Raw genomic sequence first — 13785 nt, 5'->3', positions numbered from 1 at the left:
TACAGAGGATCCTTTTTGTATTTTCCCCCTCCTCCTGTACCTTCACAAGTACTAATGGGGAGATAAGTTTCAAACTTGGTTTAGATTAACTAGAAGTAGAGGGCTTTAAATCTCAAGTACTTACAAGGTGTGACCAAGTGGAAATGCAGCTTTTGTTCAGCTTAAGCTCCTTCAAAACCTGGGCAGAGAGATGAGCCAGTTCATGTTTTTCTTGCATTTTCTGGGATAATATTCATGCAGAAATCTTGAGCAGAGAGAGATAAGGAGTTCAGGCAAGAATATCTGCTGTGCCTCCTGAGAGTGGTAGAGAGAGCCCAGCCGCAGTGCTTGGGGAAGGAGAGCATGGTCTGCAGGTCCTGATTTATGGTCCTGGGCAGGGATAGCCTGTGGCAGGTCCCTTTAGGGTTGGTCGATGAGGATCTCTGCTGTGCTTGGGGCTGGCCCCCTCATTTGCCCCCTGGTTTCTGGGTGGACAGGAGGCAGTGGTGCACGGGGCTGTGGCCCTTCATGGGCAGTTGGGGCTGGGGAATTTGGATACTGGACATGATTGCTCAGCAAGGGTGTGGAGGAGAGGAAGGTCTTGCACCAGGTGGGACTCAGCTCCTGCCTTCTGCAGGTGTGGGGTGGGAAGGGGCATTTGTTGCTTGGAATGGGGAAAGAACAGGTGGAGGGTGAGGAGATTAGTGTCGGTGGTGGAAGGGGAGTCCCTCCTGTGCAGACAGCTCTGCTTTCTCTGAAATGAAAGCTGCTTTCCCCCCTTTCTTACAGCATTACTTGCTGTAGCATGAAATATTCAGCGTCTCTTCAGCCCGTAACCAAATCCTCCTTTCCCATGCAGTGACGGGATGACACTGGACTTGTTTGCTTGTCTGTCAAAGTCATTTCCTTCTAATAAATGCCTATAAATCCTGAACTTCCCAGCAGTCCTCCTCTAGCCCACTGAGCGGTGAGCACGCTGCCCTTTCCGTGTCTCCAGCCCCAGGAGGAGCAAAGCAGAAACCTCTGCAATCCTGCTACTTTCTGAATTGTTTTATTTAACCTAATTTGGCAAAGGTTGGGTAGAGGAAACCTATTGGTCTATCGGGCTCTGATAAAGCACAGCTCAGCTTCACGCTGCTGGACCCAGGGCAGTAGTTAAAGCCCGATGCCTTTTAAGGAGCCCCAAAGACAACAAATGTTGCGGCTGAAAATATGTGTGGTTTGAGTTTCTATTTATAAAGTAGCAAGCGACTCTGGAGCCGTGAGGAGCCACATTTACCAAAGGGAACCAAAGTGGGTTTTGGGATGGCCACGGCTCAGCAGGTGCGCCAAGGCAGGGGGAATAACGTGGGTGTGATGAGGGCAGGGCATGGAGAAGGTTCGCTGGTCAGCTGAGGACCCAGCCCTCTAACCCCCTACCTTTGTCTATCTCCATACTGCTGCCTGTCCCGTCGCTTCTCCCTACAAGTGATGGGGAATCGGGCATGGGAGAGGGCAAAAAAGGGCACTTCATTTTGTTAATTAATAGTTGCTTCCATTCATCAGAATTTCTTGCGTTTTGTCCCAGGACTCGTGGTCTGGCTCCTGTTTCGAGGTAGACATGAAGCCTGCCTGCACCCATGCAGAGGGTGGAGAGGATCTTAATGGATCAGTGTCAGGTTGAAAATCACGTCATTGTGTGACCTGTTTGATTTTTTTCATATATATATATTAAAAATCTGCAAGTGATGAGTCAGTAAAATGTTGTTGGTGTTTCCTGTGAAATAGCTGAGGTCGGTATTTTCTTTCTGTTATTTTTCCTTAGTTGCCATGGTAATGATTTCAGAAGGGTTTTATTCTGCAGCCATTCGAATGAAGTTAGAAGTTTTCACGGTCTTCTGGATCTGCTTGCAGAAGCAGAGCCCTTGGGATCAGGAGGGATCGGCCTCCTGGCCAGTCACCCCATCCCTCTCTTTGTGCTATGGCGAGACAGACAGGGTGGTTTTTCTATTCTATTTATTTTATTGTTACTTTATTTATTAAGATAGAGAGGAAAGACTTGGGGGTGCTTCTGCTCTTTTGTGCTGACATCCCCAGGGGCAGAAGCCGGGCAGAACCATGCTTGGCCACAGCCTGGAGCTTGCCAGGGGGGAAATGGGGATGGACGGATCCACGCCAGCCATACGTGGGGTGCAGGTCTGATGATGATGAAGAGCCTCTGCCTTATATGGGTCACATTGGGAGGAAGGCAGGAGTAGAAGCCTTGTACGCTCTGTGCACCGTCTGCCAGGGCACTTGGGTTCACTTCATCATGCAGCGGGGCTTGTCTTTCAGGAACTGGAACACGTCCCCAGCGTGGCTTCTGGTGCTTTTAATGACCCCGGCCCCTGTCCTCACCTTTTTCCCCACTCATTGCCTGCAGCCTCACTTGCTCAGCAGACACCTCGGAGCCCTGGGCACAGAAAGGAGCAGTGTGTGGCACCGTCTTATGCCCAAATGGAAATGGAGCATGTCCCTTCTGCCATGAGAACCTTGTACGTGAGCTTCTACTCAGTTTAAAAGAAAAAAGCCCCTGGAAGAAATACATTACAGCCTGTTTCTGAATGCTGAAAAACAGCAGGGTGCTGGTCCAGCTCAGAGGTACCCCTCAAGGCAACACTTAGTACCTGGGGACACCTTCTCTCGCCTCCTCCTGTCCCCCACGACCGTGCCCTGCTTGGTGCCAGGCAGGGTGCAGAGAGCATCCCCTCCTCGCTGCCCCAGTTCACACCCTACCAGGCAGGGTGACGTCCGGGCAGGCGCTCGTGGCTGCCTCCTCCCCACCGCCTTCGTTTGCTCCGTGGTGTTTATGAGAGATGCTGCGCTGTCTGCTCCTATTTTATGTGCTGCCAGAGCTTGTCAATGTGCTGTCTGGTACATCAACAAATCGACACTACACAAACAGAGAGCTAACAAGGAATGATTTATCCAGGACACCATGTCTGTGTGTCCAGCATGGCGAGGTGTCCTGGAAACAAAATTCAGTATTTACCAAAGACTCATTGGAGGAGCTGGTGTTTCGTGCTGCAGCTGAATCGCACTTGTATCTCGTTCTTTCTGGGTGTTGCTCGTTTAATCACAGGATGCTTTCTTTTTAATTAGTCACTGCTGCTACTGATGAGAGAACTAGCAGACTTCTTTAAATGGAGAAGCTGAGGTTGTGGCAGATGTGCTGTAATTGGGGTGGTGGGCAGAAGCTTGGTGCTGCAAAGAAACCCTGGGGTCCATACCTCAGGCTCTGCATCCCAGCAAAATGCATTTTTCAGGGCAGGTCTGGGAGGGTTTTGTTTTCAAAATACATCTTTTAGTCCCAGGAAGGATGGTACCTCCCCAGCTGCTGTGTTGTGGTCCTCGGAGGGGAAAGCTGCTTGGTTTTACTGGCTCTTCTGCTCCGCGCCTAGCGAGGACCTGTGGAGCCGGTTGCGTGCCCTGGCCAGTGGCTCTCCCAGGGACATTATGTCTTGAGCTGGTCAATATTGTTTTGATTAGACAGTTATTGTCAGAAAATGGCAGTTTATCAAACTTGAAGCTGTTCATGGGAGGGGAGCAGTTTCAATGAACTGGCTTGAAAAAAAGATTTATTGAAAAACATTGTCTGAGATATTTGAAATGTCCATTTAAACAGTTGAGGAACAAAATGTTTCATATTCTTCCTCGAGCTGACTTTTATTTATGTTTTTTAATTTCAGTTGATTTACAGTACAAAGCAAATGGATAAGGGAATAGGGACTGGAATGGAGGGGAGAGCTTTCAAAGTTCTGGGCACAAAGTGTTTCAGTTTGCCAGTTCTGAAACTCTGCATTCCTGTTTGGGATAGGATCACAATTTCACTTCCCATGGGAGAGAAAAGCTGCTTTCCGGCTGTATTGTAATGATGTCTAAGGAAAGAGGTCTCGGACATGTCTGTGATTTCTCTAGAGGAGATGCATCTTTTAAACAGTCTTATTATCTATACTCTTCTCTGGCTGCCTGGAAACCCCGCAGCTGGCACTCTTGGAAGAGTTTGACTCCCCACTGCCTGGCTGCGATCCCCTTGGGCAGGATCCCGCTCTCAGCCCACCTCTATTTTTGTAAATAATTCTCGGTGGTGCTTGTGGCAGGGGTCCAGGCGGATGCCCCATGGACTGGCTGCAGCAATGTGTCCCTTGAAAGGGATGTGGAGCTGTTGCAAGGAGCTCATGAGCTGCCCTGGGGACTCCCCCGAGTGGTAGTGAGGGGCTTGGGGGAGAGCGCTCCACAGCCAGCTGCAAAAATCCTCTGAGTAATTCGCATTGCTCTATCTCGGCTGTTAGGGAGGTGGTGTTCCCTGAAGCAAAATAACTCCTCGATTGCAGCCAGGTCTGGTTTTGCAGTGAGCTTCCAGCAGATGCTCACCTCACCCCACCCTGGCAGAGCTCCAGGCTGCCCCAGAGACCCTCCTCTTCTCCTGCCCAGGTGGAAGGGAAGCTTTCCCTTGCGCTTTCAACCTATTTTGGCCGTTAATCTTAGAATTTTGGATATTAATTCTCACCTCCTGTTCAGGAGATCTGCCTCCATTTTTATTACCAGTGCTCAGCGTCTCAGACATTAAAAACAGTTTCTTGTGAGAGAAGTGGAAAAGAGCGTGTGGAGGAAGGGTTTTGGGGCCAGGCAGCTTTTTTAGGGTGACGCAGGGGCAGGTGGATGGATCCAGCACTGCTGTGGGTGCTGAGCATCACCACAGCACACAGGCTGACCCAGAGCCCTACCACATCGATGCCGGGGGGTTTTGTGAGGTGGGTAGGCTGGGAGGGATGTTTCATTGCTGGGAGTGTCCTGGCTCTTGCAGTGGGTGCTGGGGGTCCTGGGAGCATTGCTGCGTAGCACTGCTCCCCAGACCACCCAGCTGTGCCCTGCCGGTGCCTCCCGTCTAGATTCATACATCCCAGTAACATCTTCAACCAGAAGGTGCTCGTGGAGCGTGAAGTTTCATTAATCCACTCTTATAAGATGACCTCTCTGCCGGGGCTGGTTGGCTTTTCCGTGTCGGACCCTGTGGGAGAGGGATGTCATGGCTGCGGGTGATGCTGGGCGCTGTTCACACATCGAGGCACTTAACCGGGTCGTGCCTGCAGGGCCACTTTGATTTGGCAGTGCCGTCACAGAGGGGAAACAGAGAGTGGAAATCAACCTTCGGGGCCCAGGTTAGCGGTGCTGATGGATGAGAAGGAAAGCTTCCAGGAACACGTTTCCTTTCCAGCTGTATCGCTGCGGTACCGGTAACAGCACAGCCTGCCTCGGCGCTGGGGCACTAGTGAATGAGTTGGCATTTTTTTTGTAGACTAATGTAGAATTTCAGCTCTTTGAAATTGTCCCGAGGTGCAGCTTGACATACAAGTTTTCAGCCTATTTATTACTTCGTGTTTGAGTGTTCCCGTAGGTAATTGATTTTAAACCAGGGCTGCGTTTAATATCAGGAGCTGGAGCATTTGTACTTTAGCTGTGGATCGGTGAGGAGGTGACTTGGGCTGTGTGTCTGGTGTGTTTGGCAAACTCCAGCCAAGGGATCTGTTCCTCAGCGAGGATATTTGAGGTACAGGAAGTGTTCGACACCCCGCTTTTTTTTTTTTTTTTTTTCTTTACAGTGCTGCTGTTTCTCCCTTTGCTATCCCTTGAGCATTTCTGTGTCATCACAAGCTCCCACCAGTATCAGTGCAAGTCTCCAGGGATTACAATACCACGCCGAGATAACATCAGACCAGTTTGGGCCCTCATCTATCGTTGTACTGGGTTGGAGGAACTTGAGCTGCAAGGGCTTGGCCGGCTGTGCCTGGAGACTTCAACCCTGAGAAAGAAAGGGTTGAATGCCCGTATGGATTTATCTGTTTATTTGCCAGCACGTATCTGTGAAGCCTTTGGTCACTCTGAAACACAGCTGATCAAGTACTGACCTTGGCCCTGAGCCATCCCTTCTCCTGGCTCCCATGGTGGTGGGTTGCCTCATGTGCAACCCTACAGCTTGTGCTGCACCACGTGCTGTGGTGTGACAGCTTCTGGTCTGTTGGAGGATGTTTTGGGCCAGACATGAAGGTGTTTCATGTAAACGGTGGGATCAATCAATAGCACGTGGTGCACATTGGCTTCTGCTCATGGTGTAGCATCTGCACATCTGGCTGTAACCGACCACGGTGCTCAGACATCTGAAGCTATGGGTGGTTCCATGCGAGGATTTAGAAACGTATACGAGTTAAGTGTCAAACTACCCCTTAGAGGAATCCAGACCTGGTGTGCGTAAGGACTTTAGTGAACTACCCAGGTGCTGCCCCGCAGGGCACCTTGGTGTGGCCAACACAACCCCATGGCCATCTGCCAGCAGGACCTCGGCTCCTGATTTTAATGAAGCCTTTAATCACAAACATGCTGTTGGGACCGTGTGTTGGGTTAAATGGGGAGAAGGGATCTGGTACTGCAGATGCTGCTCCTGCCTTCACCACTGAGCGATCCTAAACAGCCTACACCACCGGTTTTTGTCTTCTGCCATATGTTTTGCAATAATGCCCGCCCACCCGTCGGGGAAAGCGCAGCACGGGGTGTCTGCAGGCATTGTTGGGAACCCTCTGTGAAAGATGCTAGAAAAACATGAAAGGTATTAATTTAGGTCTAAGATGACTGGAAGTCTGTTTGTTAAGGGTATTTCATACCTCTATTTTTAGATTGCCAGTCTGGAATGCCAGGATTGGGCCCGTCCTCAGTAGCACTGTTTGGGGCCTCCTAATAATGAGATTTTTTTTGAGCTATTCCAGTTATATCACCTCAAATCTCTGCTTTTGAAAAATCTTCGCTTAAATCTTTTGATGAGGTACTAAATAAAAACTCAGGCCCTAAAAGGACATTTATATGCAAAACCGATCTGACTTTTCCTGCTGCATAAGGCAAACAGGTTTGGAGGATGTGAAAGCGTTAAGACTCAGCACAGACCACTTCTACATAAACCTCCTGAGGTGGTACTAAAGCTGCAATTAATGTCTATAGATTTACGTGCTCAATTTACAACTGCTGTATAAACCTTCAACGCTCCGTCAGTATTTTTCTTCTCTCTCTCCCAGATTTCGAATGAGCTATTGCCATTTTCCCACCACCCCATTAGCATCGATATTCCTGCGCTTGTGGTATTGGGGCTTGTTGTATTTCCAGGTATAATTTTGGATATGGAGTTGTGCTTACTGGCTCCCCTTCCTCCTCTTCTTTCCCCAGCCAGAGGAGCTTACCAATGCCCTGGAGATCAGCAACATAGTCTTCACAAGCCTCTTTGCCCTGGAGATGCTGTTGAAAGTCCTCGTTTATGGTCCTTTTGGCTACATTAAGAATCCGTACAACATCTTTGATGGGATCATCGTGGTGATTAGGTACAAACCTAAAGCTTTCTTTGTGTGTTTCTCCTCGTTTGGCAGATTTATAAAACAGAAAGTAATGGCGACTGGGTATAAATACCTTCCTGTGACATTTTATACTTCTCCGCTGTGAATTACTGCCCTTAGACACAATTGCTAATACATGTCTTGGGGTATTTTATGGTCATTTTAGAGAAGCCCAAGCAGAAAGCTCTCAGTCCCAATGTCCTGGGAAAAAGTCTAGGTTCTAAAGGGTACAACCAGTGCCTGATGAAGCAGCTCTCTGGTTCTTTGGCTTGTGCAAAGGCTGAAATTGCCCCTGCAGCTGCAGCCGCTGATTTGCAGGTGTGGTTCTGACACTCTAGCGGGGCTCTGCTCTTTTCCAGCCTGGACGGAGTCCAGTTCGCCAGGAGCACTGGCAGTGCATCTCTGCCCACTTTGCATCCCTCTTCTCTCTGAATTTCACCCTCCTTTTGCTTCCTCTCCTCCATGCCTTTGCATTAGGCTTTTTCTTCCCATCCTGCAATGCTCTTTTTTTCTCCTGCAGCGTGTGGGAGATCGTGGGCCAGCAAGGTGGCGGGCTCTCGGTCCTGCGGACCTTTCGTCTCATGCGAGTTTTGAAGCTGGTCCGCTTCATGCCAGCCCTCCAGCGCCAGCTTGTAGTCCTCATGAAGACCATGGACAATGTGGCCACATTCTGCATGTTGCTGATGCTCTTCATCTTCATCTTTAGGTGAGTGCTTCTGATTCCCCGTCCTGAGGTTGCTCTGGGTTTTTTGGTGGGAACCCATGGTGAGGTGAGGAGGTGGAAGAGCTCATACCAGAGCATGGCTGAGCTGAATGGTCCCAGGAACAACGTGCCTGGCCAGCACTGGCAGCCCTGACTGAATTGTCTCAACTCTGCTCAAATGAGACATTTGTCTTTGCAAGATGATTTACAAGGAAATTCTTTCAGCTGGATGATTCCTTGACATCACCCCGACAACAAGTCAGTTCTGCTTTCTGACTAGCAGAAAGCCTGGTACTAAAAACATCACCAAGGAGAGGGTGATGTTCCCAAAATAAAGTCAGCTGTGGTGGTGCTTGTGCTCTTGCATGGCCTCCTCTTCTGAGAAGTGGAAATGTTAGAAATAGGCTTGGCAAAGTCCTCGATTTCTGGATTTTGGTCAAGATTTTGAGAAGAGCCTGTCTCCTTGTAACAGCCAGCGCTGGTGTTCCAGTAATCCAGGCACTGGGAAGGCTGAAGAATGCCAGTTTCTTCCATTATGTGCCTTCTCTCAACGACAACTGAGATGTTTCACTCCAAAACCACCATTTTCAGCCACGGTGTTCGGTAGAGCTGTAAATAATTTGATTATTTGGGTTATTGGCTGAGAGCAGGGGAAGACAAATTATTCTTTTAGTATCAATCTAAAATGAAAGGTATTCTGTTTTATTGTCAAAACTGAAGAAGCTGCTTTGGATCCCCTGATATGCCTCGTTCAGGCATTTCACAGAAACCCTTTTTGTCTTCCTAATTCAATTTTAGCCTATTGTGCTGAAAATGTGTCATTGCAAAACAGAAAGTCAAAACATTTTGTTGAGAAAAATGTTGAAACACAATGGTTTGACTTAAAAAACCCCCAAAAAACAAAGTGGAAGAAAAATAAGGAGCAGGCATGCTTTTTGGTTGAAACTTTTTGACAGATTTGACCCAGATTCACAACTGATCTTGAGGCATGTTCTTCAGTGAACGAACGATTCATCTTTAAAAAAAAAAAAGAACTCCCCAGGTGAAGTCAGGAGACAGTCCTGCTGTATGAGTACTGCTTTGTCCTGTGGTCCCCTTGCTGAGCCCCTGCTCTCCCCCCATGCAGCATCCTGGGGATGCACCTCTTCGGCTGTAAGTTTGCTTCGGAGCGAGATGGTGACACGCTGCCCGACAGGAAGAACTTTGACTCCTTGCTCTGGGCCATCGTCACCGTTTTCCAGGTACAAAACGGAAGACGCCTCAGCTCCTGTGGAGCTTTGGGGCTGCAAGGGCTGGGGTCATTTTCCAAAGCGTCTGTCAGAGCTTAGTGAAGCCTCTTGCCGGGGAAGGGAAAGGACCCAAACCCACAAGCGCAGGATCACAGGGGTTTTCAGACTGTTTTCCAGAATAAATCAGAAAGCTAACGAAGAGGGGGCTGCTGAGGCAGGAGGCTCTCGCATTTGCAGGGTACGGGCTGAGTGGGTGAAAGTAAGTGCAGAGGGTGGAGATGGAGCAGAAGAAAGCAGGACCATTCCCAGTGATGTTTCAACAAAGAACAGAATCCAGGTTAAGCCCATAATTGATATGTGCAGTTTTTTGATCTAACAGTTCTGAGCTCTGTAATTGCGGGATCTGTGAAGGACTTTTAGCTGTTCTGGCTGACCAAAGGAAAGATTCGACCCTCGTGACATTACACCTTACGGCTGAACGTGTCTTTTGGTGCGGGTGGGACCCAGGCAGTACGGGCAGAGTCCTTACCGGCAGCATGGGAGTCCCGGTTGCTTTGGTCCTGTCTCTTCTCTGGCTTGGAAGATCATTTGGGCCAGATTTATCCTCCTGTGGTTAGAGCTATGGTGGATACCCCAAAAGGTGGATGTTCATTTGGCCTATCCAGAGCACAGATACCCAGCCAGGCTTGGGGAAAACAGCACCCTGTCTTCCAGTATCTCCATTTTCCTGATACCTTTCCTCTGCAGATTTTGACCCAGGAAGACTGGAACAAGGTCCTCTACAACGGCATGGCATCAACCTCCTCCTGGGCTGCTCTCTACTTCATCGCTCTCATGACCTTCGGCAATTATGTTCTCTTTAACCTGCTGGTGGCCATCCTGGTAGAGGGTTTCCAGACGGAGGTAATGTCCTCACGCTCGCGCCTTTGCTTCCTTCTAAAGTTTCAGGGCATCCAGATCCTGGAAATTGATTTCTGAGATGGACAACAATACGGTTACTGGAGTGGCACTTGAAAAAGAAGTGGGTGAAAATATTAGGTCGTCTTTCTCTCTTTTTTTTTTTTAATTTGTTTTTTTTTTAGCCACAGTGCAATTTAATACAGCAAGCCCTCAAACGAAGGGCTTAAATGAAAAGCATTGTTAGCGTTAATGCAGGAGTGGGAATTCAGCGGTGAGTCAGGCACTGCGGATGGGATCGCTGCTGTGACAGTGTCTTTGAAACAGTTCTCCTCGTGTTTGTCAGCCACATTAAAGCCTCTCCTGAAAACTTACGCAGGCTGGTAAGAGATTAGTGACACAATTATGATTTTTGACGGTATGCATTCACGAAGCTCTTCCCGTTTCCAGCCCTGCAATGCTCTGCACATTTTCTAGTACGTGATTTCTGGTCTTTGCCATCTGCTTGCTCGGGCTGGGAACTTCCCTGAGACATCCCGGATTGCTGGCAGCTTTCCTGGAAGGGCAGGAGGACACTTAGGTTTGAACTCGAACTTTTTTTTCATCCTCCTGCCTTCCCAGCTGTCCAACTCGGAGTGAGTGAGCAAGTCACTTGGTCCCCAGAGTGGGGGACCTGCAATGCCCGCTCGCTCTCTGCAAAAATTGTCCGACTGTCCAGGAACATCAGTAATGAGAGGACCTGTACACCCTGCCCGGGGGGTTGGAGAGGTAACTATAACCTAAAACTGCTCACTGGGATCTGCTTGTATAGGCCGTGCTTTTTACACACTCTCTCTGATTTTGATAAGCATTTGGGGATGACTAAATATTAATGAAGATTTGTTGCTTGTGTGTCATCATATCCTACCCCCCGTGAACAGCCGTGCACGGAACTGTTTTAAATATTATTATTTTTGGAACACAGTTTAGAGTTAAATTAATGGAGTCATACCGGAAGATAACATGAAGAAATTTTTTTTACTTATCATGTCTCTCTGTGTTGGTGCTTTTCTTTTTTACTTGTTATTGTTGTAGCTGTTTCTGTCTGTAAATCCCCCCATCATTCAGCCGGGAGGACCTGGCAGTGACCTCCCCTTCAAATAGCACAATGTTCCCTTCCCCATGCGAGAAGAGGCAAAAAGCTCCTTGTGATGCTGGCTCTGACGCCAAACCTCTGTCTGTTCAGTGTAGCAAACTGATGCTCCGAAGGTCACCGAAGTGGGAGATCACCTGCTGCACCCTCTCCTTAGAGAAAAGGACGCAGCCTTCAGGTGCAGCAGCCCTTTTTCCAACCCCTGGTTCTTGAGGGAGGCTGACACCTCTGGTCCTTGGCTCAGCCCGGTTTTTCACGCTAGAGCATCCCCGTGCTCACCCGCCAGCATGTTCCCGCTCCTGCACACCCGGCCACCGAGTGCCTGTTTCCCTGGGCAGCAGTTTATCCCGCGCTTGCTTTGCGGCCAGCTGCTGCCGTGGTGTAACCCCCTGTAAATTCACGTCCTGGCTTAATGCGCTGCTGTTTTATTCCAATAACCATGTCCTTGAGGGTGCATCTTCCCTGGAGTCAGGGGAACCACCTGCAGCACCCTCCAAATTTGCTTTCAGCTGGTTTTCGCAGCAGGGCTGCCCCATCACCTGCCCCTCCTTGTCCTCTGCCGGGGCAGTGCCGGGCTGGTCCAAGCCAGCCCCAGGGTTTCTGTGCAAGCTTCCAGTCTGCCTTAAGCACAGTGTAAATCAGGGAGTAACTTCAGGTTCAGGAAAGCACTGAGGCAGCCTGGAGCTAGTGATGCTCGTGCTGGGATTGAGAGGAGAGTGCAGGGGCCAGGACCAAGTGCAGCCTCTGAAGATCAAACCCTCTCTGGCCAGTGCTGCCCAACCGCAGTAATTTCAGTGAACCCGCACCAGATTTCTGCTTTGATGGTATTTGAATAATAATCTTCCTTCCAGATCAATGTTATTCTGAGTTCTCCACGTTCTTGCAGTAAATTGCAATGGGATCAAGAGATCCCTCGGCTTAACCCGAGTTTCCCACAACAGACAGGGAGCAAGTGTCTGCTGGAGGTCAGGAGCCAGGTCTGGCCTTGCTGGTTTGTGTTTATTCGGCTTTGCTGGTGTGTAGCTCTGCAAACGGATCCTGGTTTGGCTTCTGCTGGGCAGCGCACAAAGGATCCTCTCCTAAGCAGAATTAACAGAGAGATCATCTCTCACTATAAACAAACTGCAGCATCTCCCTCCTGTGATTGCACTTGACCCTTCTTCTGAGTTGGGTTTGGTTGCTTTTGGTTTGATTTTTTTTTTTTTTCCGTTCTCCTTCAGATTTCTGGGCTGAAACGCAATCCCAGGGCCGCTGCCTTTATCTCCCTGGTCCTTGAGTGCCTTTCCTCAATCTGCAAGCACCTCGTTAATTTTAGTGCATGGCTTTGCAGCCGCAGTTGCTAGGCAGCAGATGTCTATAAGCAGTTGAGAAACAAAAAGAACCTGTTCCAAACTTTAAATACGGAGCAATATATTTTGCAGGGTTGAAGGTTTTGAGTTTTTTTTGGCCCCTTTCTTTTTCTTTGTAACCTGCTTCTCTCCTGCAAGAGGCACACACAGGACTTTATGCAACGTGGTTATTTTTGACGGCGTGTTCTGAGACTCGGCTCGAGCCTGGCGCTGGTGCGGGGAAGGTGAACAGGGAACTCCGTTTGATCAATCTGCTAATTTGAAACTTCTGCCTGACCTCGGGGTTCCTGCCCTGGGGTCTTCTCTCTGAAGCAAGTAGTGGCTCCTCTTTGTAAGGCATAAAGCTCCTCTCCTGAAGAACTTCCTAATAATGTTACCTGCAAAGTGGATTCTTCCATCGGTAATCTCCCCAGTTCCGTGTCCCCTTGTCCCCCGCCATCTTTTCTTGTGGGTTTGTTCATTCCCTACCTTTGTGCCCCCTCCTTTCCTGGCAGCCCCGGTCCTCCAGCCCCTCCATCCTTTCCTCTGCAGGATATTACATACTCTCTGGATTTAGCATCCTTGGAGAAACAGGGACTTTGACTTCTTCTGGGCTTCAGCTAGAGGGAACAGTCCCTTCTCCCTCAGTAGGCATTTTGGACGCTGTTTTCTTGCATCCCTTGCCTTTTGCATTCCTGTCAGTTTCAGCGGGATTTTCCTTCTGAAGGAAAAGCGTTTCCATGTTTTCTCTCTCAATGGCTTTTCCACATCTCTCTCTGTTAAAACTGAAGACTTTAAATTAAGTGTCCATTACATAGCTAGCAAGACACCATTGTCCAGACATCCAGATTCCAAAGGTGATTAAACTCTTCATCCCAGTAGAGTGGGATGAGTTTTGATTCCCATGTGGCAACCAGAGGAAAGATCCATTGCCCTGTAGGCAAGAAATTAAGCTGGTGGGACAACCAGTGCCCGCCTGCTGCAGCATGCAACCTCCTACAGCCCCATGGGACGGGACCTGGCACAGCCGAGCTGCCAAAACGTGCCTATGAGTGTTGGGAGAGCTCCCCTTGAGGAATGGGAACCACAACGAGGTGAAAAATGACGTGTGCTTTCCAAGTGG

General features: G+C 49.1%; 1 protein-coding gene across 1 annotated transcript in view; it reads left to right on the top strand.

Annotated features, from left to right (window-relative positions):
* The window catches only part of CACNA1H (calcium channel, voltage-dependent, T type, alpha 1H subunit), a gene marked incomplete at its 3' end in the record, with an annotated part of 35748 nt that extends 25540 nt beyond the window's left edge, over positions 1–10208 (top strand). Inside the window, exons 10-13 of the mRNA XM_010133257.1 lie at positions 7210–7361; positions 7894–8079; positions 9203–9317; positions 10053–10208. Of these exons, the coding sequence (XP_010131559.1) occupies positions 7210–7361; positions 7894–8079; positions 9203–9317; positions 10053–10208 (609 nt within the window). The remainder of the gene's footprint in view (positions 1–7209; positions 7362–7893; positions 8080–9202; positions 9318–10052) is intronic.
* Between the last annotated feature and the right edge of the window lie 3577 nt (positions 10209–13785).

The sequence above is a fragment of the Buceros rhinoceros genome, unplaced genomic scaffold (assembly GCF_000710305.1).
Source record: "Buceros rhinoceros silvestris isolate BGI_N320 unplaced genomic scaffold, ASM71030v1 scaffold8143, whole genome shotgun sequence".
NCBI lineage: Eukaryota > Metazoa > Chordata > Aves > Bucerotiformes > Bucerotidae > Buceros > Buceros rhinoceros.
The sequence above is the reverse complement of the archived record's forward strand: the minus strand, read 5'-3'. Positions and strand labels throughout refer to the sequence as shown.